This window comes from Denticeps clupeoides, chromosome 15, assembly GCF_900700375.1.
Source record: "Denticeps clupeoides chromosome 15, fDenClu1.1, whole genome shotgun sequence".
Lineage (NCBI taxonomy): Eukaryota > Metazoa > Chordata > Actinopteri > Clupeiformes > Denticipitidae > Denticeps > Denticeps clupeoides.
Genome location: NC_041721.1, coordinates 6,287,572 through 6,313,002, shown reverse-complemented (window position 1 = coordinate 6,313,002; position 25,431 = coordinate 6,287,572). Strand labels below are relative to the sequence as shown.

The following is a 25,431-nucleotide window of genomic DNA, read 5'->3' as shown; positions in this document are numbered from 1 at the left end:
GTCTGCTGGATCTTCTCATAGAGGTTCACCTCTTAACAGATCGGACCTTGTTTTCTCACCTTTGCAGTCTTGTCAGCAGAGGTGGTTGTGAACCTTCGGCCATCTGGGGACACGTCACAGGAGAGGATGGCTCCTTGGTGACAAAGGATGTCTTGAATCTTCTCCCCGTTGACCATGTCCCAAACCTATGGTAGGAAATCACAGAATATGTCTTATTAATAATCTTATGTTTGTATACTATATGTAAACAGACTACCTCTGCATTCCAATTATATTAATGTTTAAACACAGGCGTGAGTGATAAATATATCCTCAATACCTGGACATCAAATATATCATAAATTACTGACTGTTTTCAGAACAGTATTTAACACAGAATCCAACTGATTTCCAGAAAAGTTCTCCCTCTTCTTCAGCCTGTGGACACAGTGTTCATGATTACCAACAAGAATGCCAAATATGGACTTGTCTGACCATAGAACACTTTCCCACTCTGAAACAGTCCATTTCAAATGAGTCTTGGCCCACAGAACATGACGGCGCTCCTGGACCATGTTCAAATATGGCTTCCTTTTTGGCATCTGCCAAATGCACGGTGGACTGTGTTTACAGACAGCGGTTCCTGGAAGTATTCCTGGGCCCATTTAGCAATGCCATGAGTGATGCAGCATGGTCTGAGGGCCCGCAGACCACAGGCATCCAGTAAAGGTCTTCGGCCTTGTCCTTTGTGCACGAGGTACTGGTGATGTTATGCACAGTCATCCCTTTTACAGCTAATGACATTACACACCTAATATCAATTAACTGAATTAGTTGCAAGATGTTCTCTATGCAGAATCTTTTTAAACATACTTGCTTTTACAGCCATTAGTTGCCCCTATATCAACTTTTTTGGGACCCATGGCAGGCATCAAATTTGAAATGAACTTGATAAGCATTTAAATCATAAATTTTCTTACAAAAGAATAAATTATATATCTGGAGTGGTAATAGCAACGAAATACTCTGCCCATGGAAATGGACAAAAAAAAATTTCTGATTTTTTCTGTTTGATTTTTACAGCACAATATGTATGACACAGTGCATCCCGGGTAACCATTTGTTGCGTCATATAGCCTGAACAGTATTATGGATAAAGACCAGCACACTGTTTCTTTTCTGTCCGCCTCCAAAGTCTAAGAGGCTCCTGAATTATTTTCCGTTTTCAGCCCAAAAGGTCCGTGAGGTCAGATGAGTTGCTGTAAGCCTCTTAGTGATCCACTCTGACCCATCCCAGTTTCACATGACTACCTCGACAGATCCCCTGTCCCCTCTACCCTTCCAGCAGTTTTTTCTGTGACAGGGGATATATGGTGTCTGCCCAAATGTCTAATATGTCACTCACTGTTCCCTGCACTTAATGTTTTGTTCGGATATTCTCCATGCATGTCCCTACTTTTAAAGAAATATGACATTCTAAAGTCCATATTGTTTTGTGTGGTGAGTGATGGACAGTGACATCGGTTTCAACATAGAGCCACTTCTGGGTTTGTTTTATAGCATCAAAAAGAAATTACCCTTTCTCATGGATGTATCCTCAGTATATCTTATAACTTAGCCTTTTGGTCAGGTGAGAGTGGTAAAGGGGCATATTACCTTGACAGTCCCATCAAATGACCAAGACAGCAGCCGCTGAGGTGTGGCAGAGGTGTGAAGCAGAGAAAACCTCCTGACTGGCTCAGTGTGACCCTTCAAAATGACACACTCCTGCGTCCGCCACCTCCAGACCTGCAAAAGAGAGGGAAGGAGAGAGAGATGTGGTTATGCTGCAATTGTTGACCTTTTAACATGGGAATACGGGAAGACTAATAAAGCTTAAAATACATCTGTACGAAAGGTACATTACACCAAGCAGCGGGTAAATTTCTCTATTCTGATTGGTCAATGGGTGTACATCATTGTGGTGGTGACGGACATGATTAATCACCATTCAGGATTAGTCCATGTAAAAACACAGGAACCTTGTAAATGAGCAGCAAGTCTTTCTTTTGTCATTGCCAATGTAAAAATAAACACGCTTGCTCCTGCTTGATCAGATTTATGGCAATGTAGAATGTGGAGTGAACTTTATTTGAAACTAGCCCATATTAAATAATATATATTATTAATAATATGAATTTTTAAATAAAGAAAAAGATTTTGTTTATGAAATCTCAACAAAAAATGGACTGAAAGAGGATCTGTGGTATGGCAGGACGTATCTGGACACCTCTGTACAGGAGCAGGGGAGAACTGAAGGCATGCCAGTGTACAGGACACCCCAGACTTGTCCCTGTCAACAAACCTGCATACAGTGGCAGGTGTAGCAAGACAGCAAATCGAAGGAGACTGGTTACCCTGATGGTGGTGTCCTCCGATGAGGTGACCAGAGTCTGTCCATCATGACTGAACTGACAGTGGAAGACAGTTTTGGTGTGACCTTGGAGTGTCAGGGTATCTCCTGAGGGGACTTCCAGTACCTTAGGAAAGGGAGGGAGAGGGAGGGACAAAGGAACCAAAATTCAGAGAAAGAGAGGGTGAACAATGAGATTACATTCCCCATTTATCAGATGCCATCATCCAGCGTGATTTACAAGCAGTTGAAAAGTGAAGTGTACAGCACACAGTGCACATCTGTATTTCACCCATGTAGAAAGTAGCACCTTGACAGTTCGGGATTTAAACCCACAACCTTCCAACTATGAGTCTGCTTCCTTACCCGCCAGGCAACCACTGACAATCTGGGTTTTTACTGACATCTATGTCAATAGATTTGTTTACAACCCGAATTCCAGAACAGTTGGAACTTTCCTTAATTTGAATTAAATGAAAACTAACAGACTTTCAAATGTGTAAATATTTTAATCACAGCAGAAAAGTGATGAAAAAAAAAATTTGCAAACTGGGAAATTGTACACTAAATTAGCTCATTTAGAATCTGATGTCAGCTACAGATCCCAAGAAAAGGTTGTCATGGAACCAACTACTGGCTGTAAAAGCCAAAAAAAATGTAAAAAGATTCAGCTGGGAAATCATCTATCAGCTCTGTAGCATGATCAGCTATAAAAGAAATGTCTTAGAGAGGCAGAGTCTCTCAGAGGTAAAGATGGCCATAGGCTCTACAATCTGCAAAAGACTTCATCCTCAATGTCAAATTGCAAAGGTTTTGCAAATCTCATCATTTATAGCGCATAACATCATCAAAAGATTCATAGAAACTGGAGATGTGCACAAGGGATAAGACCTTTGCTGGATGCCTGAGGTCTATGGGCCCTCAGACGATGCTGCATCACACATGGCATTACTAAATGGGCCCAGGAATACTTCCCGAAACCCCTGTCTGTACACACAATCCATTTTGCCTTCTGCAAATGCCATCTACAGTTCTATCATGCAAAAAGGAAGCCATTTTTGAACATAGTCCAAAAGTGCAGTCATGCTCTGTGGGCCAAGATTCACTTGAAATGACTATTTTAAAGTGGGAAAGTGTTCTATGGTCAGACGTGTCCAAATCTGACATTCTAGTTGGCAATCATGAATACAGTGTTCACAAGGCTAAAGAGGAGGGAGACCTTCCAGCATGTAATCAGAATTCAGTTCAAAAGACAATATCTCTGATGGTATGGATGAGTATAAGCATACCGTATTGCATGTTCTGGAAGTAACTATGAATACTGAAATGAATGAGCTTTTGTTCGTAAAATTGTACAATTTCTCCGTTTGAATGTTTATGTTATATGTGTTAAGAATAAACATAAACAGTATTACAAGTTCACATCATTCAATACATGAACATAGACTTTCAAAGAAAAGGCTTTTTGGAATAAATGAAATAAAGTGAAATACACTGAAATAGGTTAATTCATGCTTTATTACTGTGCCATGCAAGACAGTGCTTAATGACCACTAAGTGCATTAAGGTCAGTAAAGATGGGCTTCAATAATTAAATAAATTAGATAATGGAGTTCAAAGTTTCCTTCTGAGTCAGACTACAGAAAAAGACACCAGAAAGGCATTTGGTCTGACTGCACAAGGAAGGGGTGTAGTACATAAGTCTCTGTGGGCACTTTTCCTCTCAATTTACGCTTCATTCCTAGTTTCACCAGCCCCCCAAACAGTGGGGTCCTGGGGATTTATTGTCATGAATCAGGGATATAATAATTTGACACTGCGACAGGCCACTCCACAATGATTGAACTAGTTACAGCAGATTACATAATCTGTTACTATGACAGCACATACAGATCCATTGAACATGAACACAAAGGCATTAGAAACCAAACTTGCGAGGCTACAAAGACCTCCTCAGACTAAAACATATTGAATTTAATATGTATGTTCTCTAATGTTCATTATCAAAGATCACTGATCCTAGTTTGCTTTTCCGACTAGTTCTGCCTGATAAGCATGCTTGTTAGTGTGCGGATATGCAAATGATGCTGACACACACACACATGCACTCTTACTATACCTGTACATTGCCTGTCTCTAGCCCTAGTGCTAGCACCTGTCCCCTGTGTGGGGTTAACATCTGCAGAGCCCTCCAGCCAATATGCCACAGTACCTGCCTAGCTGTGGTCATCTTTGCCTGTGACAAACACACACACACACACACACACACAGTTCTGAGAGCCATTGCATACACAAATATGTGAAATCTATAGACTTGATTCTGTTACTGGGGTTGAAAAGAAAGCCGTTACTGGAAAGAAAGGAAAAAAAACAAATGCACCAAATATAAAATAAAATAAATCTGTTTTTGTCTGTGTGTGCGCGAGCAAAGGTTTCAGGCAGTAGTGAAACTAACTAAAAGTTTTTAACAGTCCAATTCTGAACAATCTAAAAGTTTAACACAAACAATAAAGCACTCTGATAACAATAGAATAACAGAGTTATAGAGACTTTAGTGACTCTTTCTCTGTATACATTAGGGATCAACAAATCATCAGTCTGGCCAATAATTGGGGGCAGATTATCGGTCTCTGCTTTTTATTTCAGCGACACCACACATATTAAACAATTATGTGTGCTATTGCAGCACTGCTGCACTCCCTCCCCTCTCGCACTAAAGCAGAGCAGTGCAACCTCTTCATGGATTACTTTACCTCCAAGATTGCACACTTTCGTTCCATCCTCTCTGGTCCAACAATACAAACAGTTCCCTCAACATGTGCCATCTCCCAACCCCTAAACTGCTTTTCCTGGTTTCATCAGAAGAGGTGCAGAACATCATCAGATGCTCGGCTCCTCCTCACTCTTCCTTTACTCCCATGGGGTAAAATGGACCCCAACTCACCTTTGAATCTCACATTAAACAACCTCTGAAAAACCTCTTTCTATAACCTCCGGAATGACTATGCTCCATTCTCTCCCTATCAGACACTGAAAAGCTGGTCCATGCCTTTATCTCCTCCAGGCTGGACTACTGCAATGCACTTCTCTTCAGGATCAGGTAGAATCCTGATGAGAGTGCGCAAACATGAGCAGATCACTCATTTTCCTGTTTTTGGAATAATTCCCATAATTCAAACACACTGCAGCACTGCTCCCTGCTGGAGGAAATCACCCCCCATACATGAACACATTCTGTATATTATATTCTGACTATATTGTTATTAAATATTAATTATATATTCTGGTATGACGCCTGACTGACTGACGCCTGGACAAAAAATATAAATAGAAAATTGCATTGTACTGAAAGAAACTACAGATCCATGTGTATTTAAATCGATTTCTTAAACTGTCAGTTTACACTGGCATTTCTGTGTGCCATACAATAACACAGAATGAATATGAGTCCACTGTAATAATGAACCTAACTGGACAGGGATAAAGGGGATTTAATTCATTTGGAGGTCGCCCAGACTGAACAGCCACTCAACATCAGCCACACCTGATGACTCAGTCCATCCATCTGCCACCTGTGATGGCAAAGTCACATAAAAACCACAGGACACAGAGCCAATGAGAGGATGGCCATGACCATCAGCGCATGGACCCATTCATCAGGGAGCCGAGGGAGGTAGGCTAAATGTTGGGATAACAATAGATATAGAGGCAGGGGGGCAAGGCTACATTCTGTCTCAATCTGAGGTGAACACTGCTCATTACAGAAAGCAACAAAGAACCTCCTCAAGCAAGGTGATGGTTATTTTTACCCACAGTCCTGGCAGAGAGAGTAGCGGGTCGTGCAGCGAGGCAGTGAAAGGGGATTCTGGTCTTACCCTCACGGTTCCGTCCTCTTGTCCAAATGCCATGAGTCCAGGCTGGCGGCAGATGCAGGTGCAGCGGATTCTCGACTCTTGCGCCGCGGATTCAAACGTTAAAGTGCCTGTTGTGCCGTTCCACATCTGAAACATGAACACGGAATGTCACTATTTATTTTATACCTTCCACCGCTGATTTGACTGATTTTGTTCATATTCAGGCTACCTGCAGTTGGTTTTGATTGTTGGTGGAGATCACAGTAATTCCGGTTTCTTCAAACAGCACATCAGAGTCCCTCTTCAGCAACGCCACAGATGAGGTGTGAACCTTGTTTGTCTCCCAGAGCTAAATAAAGTAACATAATCAAAATCAACCCTCCTGCACAGCAAGAGAAGCGGAGCCTGTAGCCTATCAGCCTTACTCTGATGGTCTGGTCATCGGAGCAGGAGAGTAGTTCAGATCCGTCCGGGGAGAACTGCACACATCGTACCCAGCTCAGGTGACCACTGCAGTCGGCCACCTTCTTCTTGGACTCAAAGTCCCACAGCTAATGCATGCAAATGAAACAGCTAATTTATTTAGTAAATAATAAAAAAAGCAGTTAAATTCACATTTATGCATAATGATTCATCTGGCAAGAGCGATAAAATCAATGAATGGGATCCACACTGTTATTAAGAAATACACTGATTAAAAAAAAAAGAATAGCTGTTCACCCTTAAGGCTTAAAGTGTTTAAAAACAGTAACTCGGCAACTCTAAAAATAGAAAAGTGCTTCCCAATTTCTATAAAAATTGGACAGAATTCACCATTTGATTTTCAAATTGCTTACTGAGACAAACTGCTTTCACTGTAATTGTCCATAAATATAAGTACAGTTGGGTTTTGGAATGACATTTATTGTGTACAAATAAAACTAAATGGGAGAATGAATGGGGGTAAATTTGCTGCCATTTGGCAGCATGAATTGATCCCACCTCCACGGCATAGTGTGACAGAGCGATGGCAACCAGCTGGCTGTTGGGGCAGGCGTGGCAGAACTGCACTGTGCTCAGACGGCTCGTCCGAATCTCACACAGCAGGTCAGTGGTGGCCACACTGAACACCTGGGGGCAGAAGCACAATGCAGTTCAGGATTGTCGCATTTATCACTATCTCAGGTATCACACACAAACACACTCACACTCAGCAGCTGTAAAATAAGAATAATTTTAAGGCTATGCTAAATGTGATTACACCCCAGGTCACAATACCACTGTTTTGTGTTTGCTACTTTGTTTTCCCAGTCACTCTTAAATGCCGCACAAAGACAAGCACAGAGACAAACACACACACACACACACACACACACAAATATAGTACACTCACAAAAACAGCATTCTTGGCAACACAGATGATCTTTGAGCCATCGCCTGACCATGTGCTGCATTTAACCAAGACCTCAGACTCCTCTGCTTCCTCCTTCTCTGGGAAGAGGCAGCTCACATCTATGGTCTTCCATTCATTCGTCGAAGATACTTCAAATAGCTGCAGATGTTAAAACCAGTAGAAGAAAAACATTCAAACTCTGTCAGTTACCCACTAGGCTACTACTACTTGATATTGGCGAGTCGGTAAATAGTCCAGTTATAATCAAATACCAACACACTTCCACAGGTAATGAAAGCAAGCCCACCTTCAAAGTACCATCGCTGGAGGATGTTGCCAAGTAAGCATCACTCGGAGAGAAGCAACAGTGGTTGACAGGCTCCATGTGACCAAACAGTGTGTTCTGCGAAGATGCCTTGTTGAGGTTCCACAGCTACAGGTTCCATATAATGGAAAGAAGATAGAAAGAAAAGGCAACAAATGAAGAAGTGAAGATGTCGCTCAGGTGTAGTTTGGCAGGACACAGCTCCTACCTTGGTGTTGACAAATTTGTCATTGGAGCAGGTGGCCAGTAGGAGCGGTCGGGAGGTGTTGGTAAACTGGCAGTGGTTAATCTGCTCTTCGTGTTCCTCTTCGAAGGACCTCAACAGGCAACCCTTCTCTATGTTCCACACCTAACAAAAGAAATTTTGTATGTCATAATGTCATCAGGTGGTAGGTGGGGTCAGGGTCTGCAGTTAATCATTGTGGCCATACCTTCACCTTCCTGTCACTGGAGCAAGTGGCGATAAGTCTATTGTCAGGTGAGAACGTGCAGCATAGAACTTCATCATCATGGGCCTGGAATTCCTGAAGTTTCTCCCCAGTTGTACTTTTAAACATCTAAAGAGGGAAAATTGCATTTATACACACACACAGTGTCGTGATGTTAGCAACCAATCAATCAATATTCTTAAACAGGCCTTACCCGTAATCGTTTGTTGGCTCCACAGGATGCAATCTTGGTTCCATCCTTTGAGAAGCATGCATAATATATGGAGCCCTGATGGGGCTGCAACACTAACCGAGACAAGTTCTCCAGACTGTGTTTATTGCTGAGGAAAATTAGATCAGACATTAACAGATATGCTTCTGTATTTTAGTTACATTTGTGATTCAGACTATGACCATGTCTATATGGGATATGAAGTCTAACATACATCCAGTCTAGATAGAGCGCACCCTGGTGAGCCTTCTGCTTTGCCTGCAGCAGGGCTTGGCGATACACTTCAGAGGAGTTTGGCTGTGACAGAGCCAACTGCACCACGTCAGGGAACGGCCTCTGGTCCAGGTAGTGGCCATTGAGAGACAGGAACTCCTGAAACTGGCCTCTCACCACACCATTCTGGCACAGGAAAGAGAAAGAGAAAAAGAGTGAAAGTGAAGTGATTGTCATTGTAATACATAAAACAGCACACAGTGCACACAACAAAATGTGTCCGCTGCTTTTAACCAGTCACTCTTGGTAAGCAGTGGGCAGCCATGACAGGCGCCCAGGGAGCAGTGTGTGGGGACGATGCTTTGCTCAGTGGCACCTTGACGGATCAGGATTCGAACCAGTAACCTTCTGATTACGGGGCCGCTTCCTGAACCACTAGGCCTATTGTCATATAGTCATACAACATAGTATAACATGCAACTATACTATACACTAAACAATGATAAAATAATACAAATAATAATAATAATAAAAGCCCTATGTTCTTGAATAATAATTAAAGAACATAGGGCTATAACGTAATGGGCTTTATAAAACCGAAAAGCACAGACCTCTTTATCCAGTATGGCTCCATATTCCACGTAATCTTTAATAAGATGGGCTGGTCCCAAAATCTGAGCTTTGGCTCTGACCCAGTCAAGTGAAAACATAAGGGAGTAAAGCTCCTACATACAAACACAGAAACGCAGATTAGGAGTGAAATCAGTCTTCGCTGCAGAATGCGGTAAAAACTTAAATACCTGTGACAGACCAGCCTTGGCCATGTGATGCGGCAGAAACCTGATCCAATAAAGGCACTCAATATCCCCGGATGTGGGCGGGCCTTTCTTATAGTGCTTCTGGAATTGACTGACAACTTTAGTGTGCAGTTCCTACAAAGACACAAAATAACGCCACTTGTAGTTTTGATGTGAAGATGACTCCCTGATGAGTGTTGGGTTGAATGTGAGACCCACCCCTAGCTGTGTGCGATTCTGCTCCACCAGGAAGTCCAGCTGAAGGTCATGCAGGTAGTAGAGGTATGGCCGCTGGTTGCAATCGCGGAAAAGCAATGACTTGTTAACAAACTCCTGTAGCACATCCTCAACTTCCTCCACCTCCAGATTCCAAAGAACAGACAGCACCTGAAGAAGATCGTTTTTTTTCTTTTAACAAATGATCTGATGGAGTTGATTATAATGTTTTATCTTCTCTGTCTCTGAACAAAAATAAAAGTTACACACTCTAATATGTCAATCCAAAGATTTTCAATGAGGTTAAGGTAGCCAATCCATGTGTGAATATGAGGTCTCATGCTCCATGAACCACTATTTGAGCCTGATGAATGCTGGCATTGCTATCTTGGAATATGCCCGTTCCATTAGGGAAGAAGATATTCTCTGATGGAATAACCTGGTCATTCAGTATTCAGGTAGTCAGCTGCATAATGCTGCATAATGCTGCTGAGCCTCGACCTGCAGCAACCCCAGGTGAAGTGGAAGTGAAGTGAAAGTGATTTGTTGTCACATGTACCCCACAGCAAACAGTGAAATATGGTCACTGCTTGGGTCATTTAACCCATCTCCTGAATGAGCAGAGGGAGCCATGAAAGGCACCCTGGGGAGCAGTGTCTGGGGATGGTACTTTTCTCAGTGTCACCTAAGTCGCACTTTGGCAGTTCATTATTCAAACGGCAACCTTCGGATTAGGGGTTTGCTTCTTTAGCCACTAGGCCACCACTGCCCCCATAGGCTATGGTAGGAACTGGGCATGATGGGTATAATCACTTCTTTGCACCCTGATGCCCCCCATTACTCTGGAACAGGGAAAACATGATAGTCAATGATCAGTGACGTTCTTAAGGCTACACAGCTGTTTAGTCCCTTTAGCTTTTGAGCAAGTGGAAATGCTTGTACTGTCACGATTGAACATGGTCGTTTAAGTTCAGCTGTTGTTTTTCAGCAAAGATAAATCCTTCATTCCAGTTTTATATTAATGCGTTGGGCAGTTAACCCAATTTTTAGATATTTTCTTTGATGCATGTCAATACGTTGAACCTTCTGAAACAGGTTCACATAATTTCCATAACCATAGGATATCTGAGTCATCTGACATGGTCTTTTAAGAACACACATACATATATACACACATTTATACACATGTTTGTATGTATGTGTGTGTGTGTGTGTGTGTGTGTGTGCGCGTGTGCGTGTGTGTGTGTGTGTGTGTGTGTGTGTGTGTGTGTGTGTATATATATATTCCTATTCAAGTCACAGCTGGACACTAAAACACAGCTGGACTTGAAGGTGTAGAACCATCTCAAGGATGATTAGATGAAATCATCCTTGAGTGAAAATTTAAGGCGATCTGAATATTTTCTGGACCCACGCTATTTACAGTATATAATCTCAGAATTCCTCTAAATGCCTCTAATGCGTGAAATTACATATTGTGCTAACATCTTCTTAATTCCATTTCTCGTATTGACTACAGTTGTCTGTATGCTACCTAAAATGCTGATATTATGTTAAAACATTCGTCTGAAGTAACATGTTCATTGGTACATTCAAACATGGTGCTGTTGGACCTTGGCTGGAATTTTGACATCTTTCTCCAAGACGGTGAGGTCCCTGTAAAGTTCCTTGTAGTCCTCCTGTAGCACCTGGATGCTGGCATCCATGGCCTGGTCCAGGGCCTCGTAATCATAGGAGGAGGACTTCCTAATTCTCTTGAACTGCTTTTTCTGCAGCTGCCGCAAGTAGTAGTCCCAGCGTTCAGGAAACTCCCTCAGCAGAGCCCCAATGAGGGACACCACCAGTGGAGAACCTGGCAGGAAAACAACATACTCAGCCAAGGATCACGTTTACTTTCATAAAACACCTTCTAGATGACAAGAACTATAACATAAATCGATTCCTATTACATAAAGAGGGCTTGCTTTGATAAACTTATTTTATTATACACATTTTTTCAAGATCCTGATCACATAATGAATTATTAGGGTAGTAGGTCAAAAATCACTGATACACACCCTACACAGCTAACTTACATCAGGTATTTTGCCAGCCGGTGCTCTCCGCGTGTAGAAATGATGCTTGGCATATGACCAAGACCATCACAAAAAGCTGCATGTTACGGAGATGTTATGGTCAAGCTAGACTTCACAATACTGATTAGAATTGGGAGTATGATCTATGCTTACCTTTGCACTCCCTGACGATGCTGAGGGCCTGATCAGGCAATTTCTGGACTTTTCCAATTGTATAAAGAGACAGAATTTCCAGCGCTTTTTCTTCCTCTAGTCCACTATCCACAGGCACATCCAGCCGCAGACCTGTGGAATGTGCATAAAGGAAAACAACACAGTAACAATGGTGCCTTACAAAGCTGAACAAATTAATGTATTGGGCTAGTTAAGCCTAAAATAGACCAGAAAAAAACATTTAGTCTAGGACTAGACTTGAACAGGAAACACCCATTATGTTTCATTTGTATACTGTTATTATTGTAGTTATTATGTACATACCAGAAACTGAATCAGTGAGGCTTTTGTCTCTTGTAGTTATTATGACTCGGCACTGGATGTCAAATGCCCTGAGGACCACACTGTCCCAAATGTCATCGAGGATCAAGAGAGATCTGGAAGAATAAAAAAAAAAAAAGCCTTATCGAGACACGATCTTCATAGTTACTATGCCACTTTGTGTTGGTGACAACTGTTCAGCACTCACCTCGGGTACCTGCGGAGGATGAGGAAGCGCAGACGCTCTTTAGCCTCCTCGATGGTGCTGGGTGGGCGAGGGCAGGACTCACCACTCTGGTTCTGGTCCAGACGGAAGCACAGAGACTGCATCTTCACTAGAAGGTCTGGCCGATCCAGCTGGCCCACAGAGAGCCAGTGAACGCCATCAGGAAAACACTCTGACAGAAGGAGAATTTGAAGAAGAGGGTAAAGAAGGTTTTCAAAAAGCCAGGGAGGGTTAAATTGCAAAAGCTAATTAATAAATATAGAATGTTAATAACATGGGTGCTTTCCTTAATTTTAGAAAATAATTAATTTAATTTAGTCCCTTACACATGTAAAGAATGTTCATTACAAAGCAACTTAGAAAAAAAGTTATTCTTGACAGACATCATGAAGGAGTGCAAAACCTTGTGTGTTTATTTCATTTTTAAAAATGCATTTCTTTAAACACATGGGTGACTGCAAAGAGTGAACAATATTTCATTTCACCAAATGCTTGTGTTGTCAGTGCCAAGTCATTTGTTTTGTTTAATATCAATGTATCATATATTATTATTATTATTATTATATAATTTATTCATATTCTTTTCTACAGTAGAAAGTTTTCCAGCCAGTGTCACTTATTCCCATATTTTGGCACATCATAGAAATTTTTGTAAAGTGCCACCAGAAAGTATTTACAACCCTCCACTTTTTGCACATTACAACCTTTTTTTTTTTTTTTTAAACAAAATCTACACAAAATAGTACATAGTCAAATTGTGAATGTGTTTAAATAAATGTAATGAAATATCTATAAACACAATAGGTACATAAGTATTTACATCCAGGGCTTAGTATTATGTTGAAGCATCTTTGCTATAAATTACAGCCTCAGGTCTTCTTTGGTATACCTCTACAAGTTTGGCAGACTGGTCCTGGGGGATCTTCTACTGTTCTTTCCAGCATTGGATTCAAGTCCAGGCTTTGGCTTGGCAACTCATGGTCATGTTGGACGATGAATCACCTAGTCTCCAGAACAGTCTAGAGCAGGGTATCCTGAATTATATCTCTATATTTGGCTGCTACCACCACCATTCTTCAGGAAAGATTTTGTTTTCACCAGACATACACTCCAAGTGGGCTGCCAATTGCCTTTTAGTAAGAGGTTCCATCTGGACAAGAGGCCTTATTGGTGGAGTGCACTTGCTATGCTTTACCTTCTAGATTGTCCTCCCATCTCCACAAGGGAACACTGGAGCCCTGCCTAAGTGACTTTAGGGTTCTTGGTCATCTCTCTGACCAATGCCTCAGTTTGGAAGGGCAGCCAGATCTGGGGAGGCTTCCTGCTCGTTCCAAATGGCAATTTCTGAATAATGGGGAGCACATTGCAGTTTGGGACCTTAAATGCTGCCAAAAGGTTTTTGTCAGATTTCTGACTTGATACAGTCTGGTTTAAGACGTTAATTAAACTTAGACTTCATTGCTAGGTTTCTTCTCTTGTATGTACTGGAGTTTGTGCCATTCCATATCACTTTTACATGCTGCTTTAGAACTTAAAAAGGCCGTGTGAACTCTCTGTGACAAGGCCTGGCAAAGTCAGTCATTAACAGAACAATAACATTTATCAGCATATGAACAAATAAGCACACCTACAGGGGCAATGAGCACATACACATGCGTAGTAAAGGCCTTTTTGGCCATTTTCTTTTTAGGTCAAATTTCACACTTAGCAAATACAGGTGGAATTAACATTCGGGGACAAACTCATGAAAATCAAATCCATGAGACCAATGCCTGCCTCAATTCCTTAGTAAAAGAAGCTTGCTACTTTATTCACTTCACTTATTCTCTGAGATAGACTTTGACTAAGACACAACCCAACTTTTTAGTTCAATTTCAAGTGTGGTTTACAAAGGTTGTGAACCACGTACTTACTGGGTTTAAATGTTTCCATTCTTTATAATTTTAATAAAAGGATGTCTGGTATCACAACAACAGAAGTAGGCAACCATGACCGGTCAGAGGAAAAGGTTACATGTAAAATGCTGTGGTTTAATATTGATGAGTGTGACATAATGTGGACCGGATTAACCTATGTGTGATGCAGTTCATGTATGGAATATGCCAGAGCAATAAAAACTAACTCCTGCATGATCAAAATGACTGAGTAATACAAAAGTGTATATAATCAGGTGGCAGATCAACAGAAATATGCTCAAAATGTAAATAATGCAGTGCAATAAAATCTGCAAAATCACCTCAAATGTGACAAATCTCAGTTGCACTCCTCACTAAATTAATCATTTTAAACGCAATTCCCAAAACACAAAGTAAAAATATTTATCTGCAGAAGCCATACCAGACACGAGTGTATGGTCCCTCAAAGCCTCAGATGCCATCACAGACTTCCCTGATCCAGCCATGCCGTACACAGTGACCCAACCGGATGTGTTCTGGAGCTGGTAGAGTTTTTTCTGAATTTGGTTCAGCAGTTCGGGGCGCTTCACAAACACCACAGGTCTCTGTGGCACTCCACCCTCACTTAGTTTCATTTGGACTGGTGTAGATACAAACACACACACATATTTTTCAATGTAAGTTTATCAAGCAACTATCTATTGCAGAACAGGATTTGGCTCAGAAATAAAAGTATCACACAGATACTGTCCGTCTCAGACACAAGCTACCCACGGAAAGAAGTGCATCCATCTGCAAAGCTCTTCTCAGCTTCTGGTGACACCAGAGGCAGATCATTGTGCAGTATGCCAGCCAAGTCCCCATAGTTCTCCCTGACCAGTGCATTGTAGAAGGAAATGTAGGCCCTGTTGTCTTTACGCAGCAACACCTCCAGCAAGGCTGCAGCCTGCTCCTTCCTGTTAGACTGGAGAGATACAACTCTGCTAAGCTTGTATCAGAATAATTAGTTAAGTCAAATGGGATGGATTGAATTTTCCCAGACATACCTTGCCCAACACAACCTCCTCCTCATCGGGAGAAAGCACTCCATCGCTGATCATGTGATCCATCAGGTAGGAAGCCTTGATGTCCTTCACCAAAGTGCTGCGAGAGCGCAGTAGACAGCTCCGAGCGCGCTCTTCCATCCTCACGTAAAGGGGCAGGGCAAAACATACAGGCCTGTGCTGCCAGCCACCCTGAAAGGTGACGAACCTGTGGAGCCTGCAGTGTGTAAAAAAAATTCATTGGGTGCTGGACAATAATGATTTTTTTTTTTTTTTAGTTACCAAGTGCGTATATTTTTACAGTCAAGACATTCACAAGTTTGCATACACATAACCCGGTTACAACTTGGACATTGTCATCATGTAAAGAGATTACAACATATATTATAACCATTTGCATATGAAGTTTAAAGATTAGTACCTTTGGTGGGCACGTAGAGAGCATTTCACCCTGTAGGGTCACTTAATGTCAGTGATCATTCAGTAGCGTCCACAGTGTTCCATAATGTGCTAAGCTGGCTACTAAATATATGACTGAAGTACGGGGAAAACAATATTTCATTTTCATATAGCTGCAATTAAAACAACATATTTAAATGTTGATTTACAGAAATCTGCACACTAGCAAAAACATGGCAACCACAGGTACATTAATTAAAGGTGGGTTGGTGCAAATCGGAATTTCAGTACTTAGGTAGTTAAGTTGAAAGTTTCTTGTTCTGGAAGGCTCACTTTATCCACATGACAATTTTATATTTCAGTCAACTTTACATTCAAGGCAAAATTATTTACACTTACAGTTATCTCACAGGCTGCTGTTTTATTTCAATGTAGTTTTTTCAATAATTTGACTCGTAATTATTGAAAGAAAGAAAGAAAAAAAGAATTTCTGATAGTAAAAATAACCATAGAATTATGACAAAAAGGGGTTAAAGTGAGATGGAGAAACACGTGTGCTATTTCTTTATTGCCAAAATATAGAGAACTTACTTCCGCGTGTGTTTCCACTGCCGACGTTTTAGTGGCTTGGTAATATTAAATCCCCTCCAGCTTGAAGTGACTCCGGCAGTCCGTATAAAAAGCCCTACCCAGTATTTTGAAATGGCCACTTCCTGGCTCTCGACAAAAACAGCTTCCCAGGTGGGAGTTGGCCAATAGGGACGCGCACCGCTAGCACGTGGTGTGATTACGTCATGCCGGTCACTGGGCAGACGAGCCGCCTAGCGGTGAATGACGGCAGCCCGGCAGGTCTAATCATGCATGACAACCGGAGGCCATGCAGTTTTCTGTTTTTTTTGTTTGTTTGTTTTTTTACTTTCAGCAAAACATGAACAGCAAAAATATGTTTTAAATGTAATTTAATAAATACTAACAATGTTTTTACACTCACTTCACTTTCAATAGACTTTATTGCATTCATGGACACACTCTGTACGGTATACTTTGTTCCTGGGATATAAAATCTGACTGTGGGAGACAGATCTGAACGTCTCTGCTCTGTGAGGAGTTCAGGAGGGAAAGCCTGTCAGGCAGGACAATGGTCCTTAAAGCTTGTACACGACGCTCTTCCTGCAGCCAGTACAGCATCTCAGTGCGGTCCCACCGCATCTTCTCCTTGTATGGTCTTCCCTGCCAGAGTCAGAAAACTGTTTTAATACATTCCACTTGCTACTAATAACTGTGAAGCAAACCTAATACTGTATTGTGATTCTTATGAAGCCTACAGGCAGAATGTGTACTGAATGTGCACTGTATCCTTAAGTGATTTCATCATCCACATCATGTATATGTGTGTGACGTGATGTGTGTCTGAAAAAGAAACATCTGACGTCCTTATAGGAAGTAGTGTGTGTCTGTGAGAATGACACCTGGCAGGCATGTTACTCACGTTATAAGTGACAGTATCACCGAAGCGCTTAGTGATCTGACTAATAGTTTTGGACAGCACCTTGTCCAAGGTGGCTATCTGCCCATTGAGCTTCTCTCGCTGTTTTGATTCTTCCATCCTAATAATGGATGAACCATGGGAGCCTGTGTGAGAGAAAAAATGAGATATACATCCATCTAGATATCCATCTGCTGAACAAGGATATCTACAGATTATATATATTTCTACAACCTGCCACACTTATTATTAGGCCATTAAGAAATGCTTGAACCCAGTTAAGGTAGGGTTGGAGTCTTTTTAGCACATGTTCTTCCAGGTCTGTGTAATAACCCTTCATACCCCTCCTTTGTGTAAAGTACCATGAAGGAAGAACCTCCTGGGGTCAGATGCATGCCTCTCGAAACACTCCAGCTTACACAGCACCGCCTCCCTCTGTTGGATCAGCCGGGCAGCTTCCTCCCAAGCGGCAATGACCTGAGTCAGAGACAGGGTTGTGAGGTTATGCGGAATATTCCACGCCATATCAACACAGACACAGCAGTGTGGTATTAAAGCACCTGCTCTAGGCGGCTCTTGTATTTAGTTGAGCTGTATTTGATGGCCATGTCCATTCTCTGTGCCTCTGGGAGACAGAGGACCCTCCAGATTTTTTCCAGGTGGTTCTGTTGGTGTTTACCATCCACCTGTTCCTCCACCAAAGTGCTGGGTTCTGTGACCAGGGAACCATCCATCTGGACACAGAAAGCTATTCTAGTTTATTATTGCACTCAGGAAAAACACTCGTAATGCTTATTAGGTAATTGTTTCCAAAAAGGCATGCGTCAAATATTTAGAAATTACTACATTTACATTTACAGCATTTATCAGACGCCCTTATCCAGAGCGACTTACAATCAGTAGCTACAGGGACAGTCCCCCCCTGGAGACACTCAGGGTTAAGTGTCTTGCTCAGGGACACAATGGTAGTAAGTGGGACACACTCGCCTATGAACCTGGGTCTTCAGGTTCATAAGCGAGTGTGTTAACCACTAGGCTACTACCACCCCTGGCTGTTTTAGCTGGCTGTTACTGTGTGCTGGATGTGGGTGAATAAAGTAGGACTGAACCTGATTAAAACTGGAAGGTCTCTCTTCACTGTCCTCTTCTGCAAAATATAATAGATGCTTATAAAGCAACAATTCAGATTCTCAGCATTTTCACATGTGAAATACAATATTCAATCTGGGTGACATAGAATTAGGGGTGGAACCAGTATGTCTTTCTCTAGTGGTAGATCACTGAAACACAGGTATCCATTACTGGTGTATTTAAATTTTGCATAAGAATATTTAAAGTATCATTTTCATTTTTCTTCATCGTATTTTTTGCAAACACAGCGTTGTGATTGCAAATGAGTCAAAGATTTTAAACGGCAAATCTGAAAAGATGCTCACCTTCAAGCACTGGCTCTTTCCACAGACCTCCAAACAGTACAGAATTCATATTCCACTCGCCCTTCACATATTCATGCTTCATCTCCTTCAGAGCTTCTAACATCTTCATGCGTCTCCTATTGCACAGACAAAAACACAATCAAACTGATGACATTTTTTAATCGACATACATGATAAAGTACACGTATTCACACCATAAGCCTTCCCAGTGAAAGGGCACAAATAGCTTTTTCCACAAATTTTTGGTACAAAAGAGAAGAGACATACTGTTTTTTCTCCTCTGTCTGAAGGTTTTTTGCCCTTTCTTTGTCATCACCACATTCATTGTAAAGATGGAAAATGACAGGCAAAAAGTCTGAATGCTGGAAGAATGAGACAGAGGCACAAACAGGAATCAATGAACAGGGTAATATCTTAAAATATACGTGAAATTTCAGTGGAAAGGCTCACCTGATTGTTAATTTTACCTAAGAAGTCATCAACAGAGAAGTCAGATTTGTGATTTGACTCGGTGTATGTAAGAGGTGTCACATCAACGCCCTTCCTGTTACTTTCTGTTCTTTTTCTGAAACTATACAGAGTTGCATATGAAGCATGTGAACAGATTTAAGCCACAAACTGAGACACTAACAATAAAATGCTCAAAACCTCTTCTTTGTCTGGGTCTGAACAGACCTAATGGCTTTGGAATTACCTTTTTCAGACTATTTTAAGAAACAACTTTAAATGTTTCACAACTTAAAATGGTTTTATTACTATTTTCAGTTTAATTAATTTTACCGTGGGGAAATAAATATTTTTACAATTGCAAAAAATGAAGTGAAGTGAAGTTACACAGCAGCACAGCACACAGTGAAATTTGTCCTCTGCATTTAACCCATCACCCTAAGTGAGCAGTGGCCATCCATGACAGGCGCCCGGGGAGCAGTGTGTGGGGACGGTGCTTTGCTCAGTGGCACCCCAGTGGCACCTTGGCAGATCGGGATTTGAACCAGCAACCTTCTGATTACGGGGCCGCTTCCTTAACCGCTAGGCCACCACTGCCCCAAAATGGAAAATTCATTGCAGGTACACCTCAACTATGAACCACATTGTATGGTTTTCATTGAATGAAATAAGTATTTTATCATCTACCAAACAGTAAGAATTCTTCCTCTCACAGACCTGTTAGATCACCTGTATTAACTGCCTCTGTTTGAATTTGTTACCTGTATAAAAGACAATCAACCTCCAACCTCTCCACTATACACAAGACCTAAGAGCTGGGTCACAAGGCTGGGACAGGCTACAAGACAATAGTCCTTCATCTTGGTGAGAAGGCAACAACTATTGGTGCAATTATTAGAAAATTGAAGAAACTCAAGATGGTTGTCAATCTCTTTTGCTCCATGCAATCTTGGCTCTTGCAATATTTCATCTCATCACAGTGAAGTGACGTGATTGTCATTGTGAAGCAGAGCAAGGACCACAGTCTCATTACCATTACAGATATGGACAAAAATTCTGTAGCACACAAGATCCCCATGCTCAAGCCAGTTCAAGTCCAGGTCCATTTGAAGTTTGATGTTTGAAAGATAATCCCGATGAGGCATGGGAGAAGGCCATGTAGTCAGATGAGACTAATATAGAACTTTTTGGTATGAATGCCACTCGCTGTGTCTGGAAGAAGAATAATGAGTACAATCACACAATCACCATCCCAACAGTGTAGCATGGGGGTGAAAACATCATGCTCTGGGGGTTCCTTTTCTGCCAAAGGGACATGACGACTGCACTGTATTGAGGATCTAGTGGGTGGTAGTAGCCTAGTGGGTAACACACTCGCCTATGAACCAGAAGACCCAGGTACACTTAACCCTAAGTTTCTCCAGGGGGGCTGTCCCTGTAACTACTGATTGTAAGTCGCTCTGGATAAGGGCGTCTGATAAATGCTGTAAATGTAAATGAGGAGAGGATTGATGGGGCCATGTATCACCATATTTTGACCAAAACCTCCATCCATCTGAAAGAACACTGAAGATGGGTCGTGACTGGGCCTTCCTGAATGACAATTACCCAAAACACACAGCTAGGTCAGCAAAGGAATGGCTCTATAAAAAGATCCTGGTGTGACCTAGCTAGTCTCCAGGTCTGATTTTCCCTTATTTTCCCCACTGTATAAACTTTCTTTCTGGTACATTTTATGTTTATGTGATGTATACTATATGTGTATGCTGTATATTTGTTATAAATTATATTACGTTTTATTAGCATTTACACATAGAGTGACTATAAACTTTATAAATCACTTATAAAATCCCTTTTTTTATAAAATGTTAAAAAAAACTTTGTAACTCCCTTAGTTAAAACCACAATTTTGGAAAAGTTTGGATGTTCTTTAAATCTGAATAAAATGAAAACTAAAATACTTTTAAAATCATATGAGCTAATATTCCATTCAAAACAGAACACAGATAACATAACATTTGTTTAAACTGAGAAATTGTATAATTTTATGCACAAAATGAGCTTGTTTCAAATTCACATTTGCAATGAGCTCATTTAGTGGATACAATTGTCATTAGAATGAAAACACACGGAGGCAAAACACAGGGCACTGCAGAACAGAAACTAAATACAGGGATCCACCCAGTATATGGATCCTATATCAATTTGAATGGATTCTTCTTTAGCCTATGCTTAATCTTTAGACCACTACAGGAGAACCAGTCGAAAACCACTAAGAAAAATATGGCATAGATAGCAAAGACAAGTGTAGGTTAAAGTAAGTAGTAGTTGTTACCTATAAGACATGTTACTGGTGGTTTGACATTTTAGCATCGTGTTGATTAATGTCTTTTCGTAATTCCTTCTCTTCATGCAGTAATTTTCATCTGTAATGGCCGGCTCTATCATTGGATCCTACAACAGACAACCAACAAAAACTGACATTTCCAGTGTTACGGTGAAAGTAAAAATATTACTTTCAGTCTTACCCTTTCGAAAGTAAAGTACTCAGTTGAGACACTTTTGGATAGCTCCTCTTTAACTTGTGTCATGTCAGTGGCAGCACAAAGACTGTGGTCAAGCAACTCAACACTGGACAAGTCAAGCTGGTAAAAAATGTAGCAATTTTGTGAATTACAGAGTTATGAATTATAGACTTAGGGCACTATTTTCAAACTTGCACTAAGTACAGCACTACACGTAAATCATGTGCTTTGTTCCTTTCTGTAAATTCTTAAAATCATCCAGAATGAGGAAGTAGCATGCATGATTTTCTTCAAGACGCAAATATCTACCATGCAGCTATTTCTTGTAAATTTATACAAATCCTGAGCACGACTAACCTGGCTCTAGGAAACACACTTAGCACATAGTGCTGATGAAAATAGTGCCTTTACTTTAAGTTACAGTTTGTATGAAGCTGCATATGCGTTATTGGTACCTCTCCAGTGAGGTGATTGTAAACTGGAGACTGCACTTGAACATTTATGCTGTCTTTCAGGACCCTGTCAGAGACTCGAGATGGGGACATGTGGATGATGACCTGGTGGGACCTGATGGTGACCGTATCTGCCTGAAAAGGCCTGGATTGCTGCACAACTCTGCTTTTCGTCTGACACCTCTTCTCCTCAGCGTGTCTCTAAAAACGAGAGAGGGTCTGGGTAAGATGCATCTTGATGACTGAAACAGAATCACATTTGAAATCCTCTTACTTCAACTTCCTGTTTTTTGTAGTTCATGTATGATGAAGCCATGATTAAGGGTGGTAGATCTAAATCAGAGACAGCAACCTCAGAGCTCTTTAAAACATCCCAGCCTTGTAGTAGTCTGCACATAAACACACAGAGCTATAGACACAATGTCAATAATGCAAGAAATCAGAAATTTGAGAATAAATTACCTTTTCAGGTCCTTTTCAGAATCAAGAGTGTGCTCTTTGGTGAAGCAACCACTGTTCAACAATAACAGAGGTTGGGGCGGTGTTGACGACCTCTGCAGATCTGGCACAGAATTACAGCCCTAATAAATCAACAAATAGATAGATTTCCATGGTCAACTGTTTACATTTGGAGACACTCGGGGTTATGCGTCTTGCTCAGGGACACAATGGTAGTAAGTGGGTGTTGAAACGGAAACGGTTTTGGGGCTGTCTTTCACGGTTTGGGCTTGTCACCTTTCTTCCAGTCAAGGGCAACTTTAATGCTTCAGCACATACAAAGACATTTTGGCCTTGCTTTCAACTTTGTGGACACAGTGTGTGAAAGCCCCTTTTCAATAAAAAAAATAACATGTTTGAATGTGCTTGGTGTGGAAATACTGGACTGGCCTGCACTGACATCAAACACATTTTGGATTAAATGGAAACAGAAATGAATCATGTATTATAATCATGTAACCAATTAGTTATAATTGATGTTGAGTCTGAGACACTTGGTTCTGAATGTGTCTGTTTCTTGGAAACAAAAGCTGCATATCCATGGATAACTGTGAATAGAAAACCACATGGATACATCCATGGTGTACAGAGATCTAGCAGAACCTACAATCTGTAGCATTTTTTAATAATCATACCTTGCGTCTGGTGCAACAAAGATGATCAGTTACTTCTTTTCCTATTATTGAAGCTTTTGGGTGGCTTGAACTAGCACCTAAAATACTTTGTAGTTCTCCTTCCCTTGTGATATCCTGCAGGTAGGGTACGAAGTCAGAGGCCCCCTGTAAGAACAGTTATCCCATTAATCTGGAAATCATAAAAAGGTCTTTCCCAAAACTACCCGGTTTCACATATTCGCCATTGATTCTGTGAGTCATTGTGAAGTTAATGATGAATGATGAATTATTTTCTTTCTTTCGCTCACACTGTTGCAGATATCAACATTTGTTGAAATTTATTTTGACATATAACTCTTTTGCACACATTAAGGTCAACATCAACATTACATTCTAAACATAGATTAAATGTCACATTTTATGACATTAATGCAGAAAACCAGGAAATTCCAAAAAGCTTCAAACACTAGGCACGGTAATAAATAATAAAAATCATGATAATGATTCAAATTAACCTAAAAACATGTCTGCATTTTTTAAGAAATTGTGTCAACACAAGTATTTTTTACTACAATTTGCATTAAATGATTTATTTTTATAATTTCATTTGATTACAGTGGAGGTTGGTAAATAATTGAATTTTATTAAAGCACACTATAAATTCCAGAAAGGCATGAACATGCAGTACCTCCTGACTATCAGGGACCTCAGTGGCAACTTGCTCCTTCCTGCAGGTTTGACTCATGTGCAGCCGTGCAAGAGCTGAGTGTGTCTCGGTTGGACCGTGCATTTCACCTCCATCCTTCCATTCCATTCCAGATTTCCTCGCAGCTCTGATTCCCATCGTCACTTTCCAGCAAATGTTGTGAACATTCAAACTGCAGACAGAAAGCATCACATGACTCTATCTCTTTCCTAAACCTTGTGGTTTTAAAGTGAATATTTTGTTTCGGGGTAGTCTCTGCTTTCTGCCATCTGCACTCACAAGGTTCTGCAGTCTCCAGTCATCTGAGCGATGACCTGGCTCTGGCTCTTCTGGTCAGTGACACCATGCCTCCTGTGGAAGTCTAGCAAGTACAGGTTGCTGAGGTAAAGCTGTTCAGACAGCCGTAGAACCTCACTGCATACATCAATGCGGAGCTGTTCGTTTTCTCCCAGCGTCAATGAGGGGTCATGTCTAAGGCTCTTTAGCTCTTCCCAAATCAGTCCCAGTTCTGATGTCATCACTGAGGTCTGAAGAAAAAAAGCACACAAGGTTTTTCATAAGCATTTTAAAAGTGAGTTACTAAGATATGTTAGACCCACAATTGGGCTCTGGTCCTCTAGGAGCGCAGGGGGAAGTCCTGCATGTCTCCTTATCTGCTCCTGCAATCTCTGCCAGAGTTCAGATTGTGATTTGGGAAGCGTCCCCATCTTGCCTTAACTTTGATTGTGCATGCTGTCTGAAAAGAAAACCACATACTGTAGAACCTGATAAAACAACAATAAAAATAATAATCTTTACGTTCTTGCACAACCAGACTCGGAGTCAGACTGCTTCTTTCTGCTTCTCAACGTGTACGCATTCATAACATGTTGATTACATAAAAAAAAAACTTGATGATACCTGCTGCCTTATTCGTTTCGTTTACTTCTATATTTCCAATACGGCGTGTACGTCGCGCCCTGGCAACCGCGATCTGCGGTTACTATGGTTCCCCCGTAGACATATGTCGCGTTGACTGCGGCGTATACGGGACCGAATGCGTCGACAGAGCCGCCATCTTGGGAGGGTCTGGCGCTGCTTTTAAATTAAGGAACGTCTATCAAGGCCAAGGTGGAATACAGAATTAACGAGCCATAAAGAAGCGATTTTTGTTGTGTTGGTTCGTTTCAATTGTCAGACATATAAGACAAGCTTTTTTTTAACATAGCACAATTTTAGATATTATTTCATTCGAAATAAACTAAACTACACTCCTACTACATGCAGAACAATGCAAATACAGTACAGGTCACACCTTCTCATTCAATGTGTTTTCTTTTATTTCATGACCATTTACATTGGTAGATT

General features: G+C 41.1%; 2 protein-coding genes across 5 annotated transcripts in view; both read right to left on the bottom strand.

Annotated features, from left to right (window-relative positions):
* Window positions 1-16,622, bottom strand: part of apaf1 (apoptotic peptidase activating factor 1) — a 38,076-nt gene extending 21,454 nt beyond the window's left edge. The window contains exons 1-25 of one of the 2 annotated variants that reach the window (XM_028955333.1): window positions 16,512-16,622; window positions 15,525-15,738; window positions 15,253-15,442; window positions 14,921-15,118; window positions 12,566-12,755; window positions 12,361-12,473; window positions 12,037-12,168; window positions 11,422-11,660; window positions 9,812-9,979; window positions 9,596-9,727; window positions 9,407-9,520; window positions 8,797-8,981; window positions 8,565-8,691; window positions 8,354-8,479; window positions 8,131-8,271; window positions 7,905-8,030; window positions 7,598-7,756; window positions 7,207-7,335; window positions 6,651-6,776; window positions 6,455-6,574; window positions 6,247-6,372; window positions 4,491-4,607; window positions 2,376-2,498; window positions 1,636-1,767; window positions 60-185 (exon numbers count right to left, since the gene is read on the bottom strand). In XM_028955333.1, coding sequence (XP_028811166.1) covers window positions 60-185; window positions 1,636-1,767; window positions 2,376-2,498; window positions 4,491-4,607; window positions 6,247-6,372; window positions 6,455-6,574; window positions 6,651-6,776; window positions 7,207-7,335; window positions 7,598-7,756; window positions 7,905-8,030; window positions 8,131-8,271; window positions 8,354-8,479; window positions 8,565-8,691; window positions 8,797-8,981; window positions 9,407-9,520; window positions 9,596-9,727; window positions 9,812-9,979; window positions 11,422-11,660; window positions 12,037-12,168; window positions 12,361-12,473; window positions 12,566-12,755; window positions 14,921-15,118; window positions 15,253-15,442; window positions 15,525-15,662 — 3,477 coding nt within the window. In that variant the 5' untranslated portion in view covers window positions 15,663-15,738; window positions 16,512-16,622. The remainder of the gene's footprint in view (window positions 1-59; window positions 186-1,635; window positions 1,768-2,375; window positions 2,499-4,490; window positions 4,608-6,246; window positions 6,373-6,454; window positions 6,575-6,650; window positions 6,777-7,206; window positions 7,336-7,597; window positions 7,757-7,904; window positions 8,031-8,130; window positions 8,272-8,353; window positions 8,480-8,564; window positions 8,692-8,796; window positions 8,982-9,406; window positions 9,521-9,595; window positions 9,728-9,811; window positions 9,980-11,421; window positions 11,661-12,036; window positions 12,169-12,360; window positions 12,474-12,565; window positions 12,756-14,920; window positions 15,119-15,252; window positions 15,443-15,524; window positions 15,739-16,511) is intronic. The other variant, XM_028955334.1, reaches the window with a different exon arrangement.
* A 240-nt stretch (window positions 16,623-16,862) lies between these two features.
* Window positions 16,863-25,071, bottom strand: ccdc87 (coiled-coil domain containing 87). 3 transcript variants are annotated; one of them, XM_028955288.1, is made up of 18 exons: window positions 24,985-25,071; window positions 24,684-24,820; window positions 24,364-24,611; window positions 24,067-24,256; window positions 23,400-23,543; window positions 22,729-22,847; window positions 22,541-22,655; window positions 22,270-22,467; window positions 21,818-21,934; window positions 21,625-21,743; window positions 19,293-19,413; window positions 19,110-19,204; window positions 18,843-18,958; window positions 18,516-18,553; window positions 17,967-18,140; window positions 17,769-17,883; window positions 17,410-17,552; window positions 16,863-17,150 (listed from the first exon to the last, which is right to left on the bottom strand). In XM_028955288.1, the coding sequence occupies exons 2-18, from the start codon at window positions 24,789-24,791 to the stop codon at window positions 16,938-16,940; spliced, it is 2,373 nt and encodes a 790-aa protein (XP_028811121.1). In that variant the 5' UTR covers window positions 24,792-24,820; window positions 24,985-25,071; the 3' UTR covers window positions 16,863-16,937. The 3 variants fall into 3 exon arrangements, with proteins under 3 accessions (XP_028811121.1, XP_028811122.1, XP_028811123.1); XM_028955289.1 differs by having other exon boundaries at window positions 19,293-19,407; XM_028955290.1 differs by lacking the exon at window positions 24,684-24,820 and having other exon boundaries at window positions 24,985-25,055.
* Window positions 25,072-25,431: the final 360 nt, after the last annotated feature.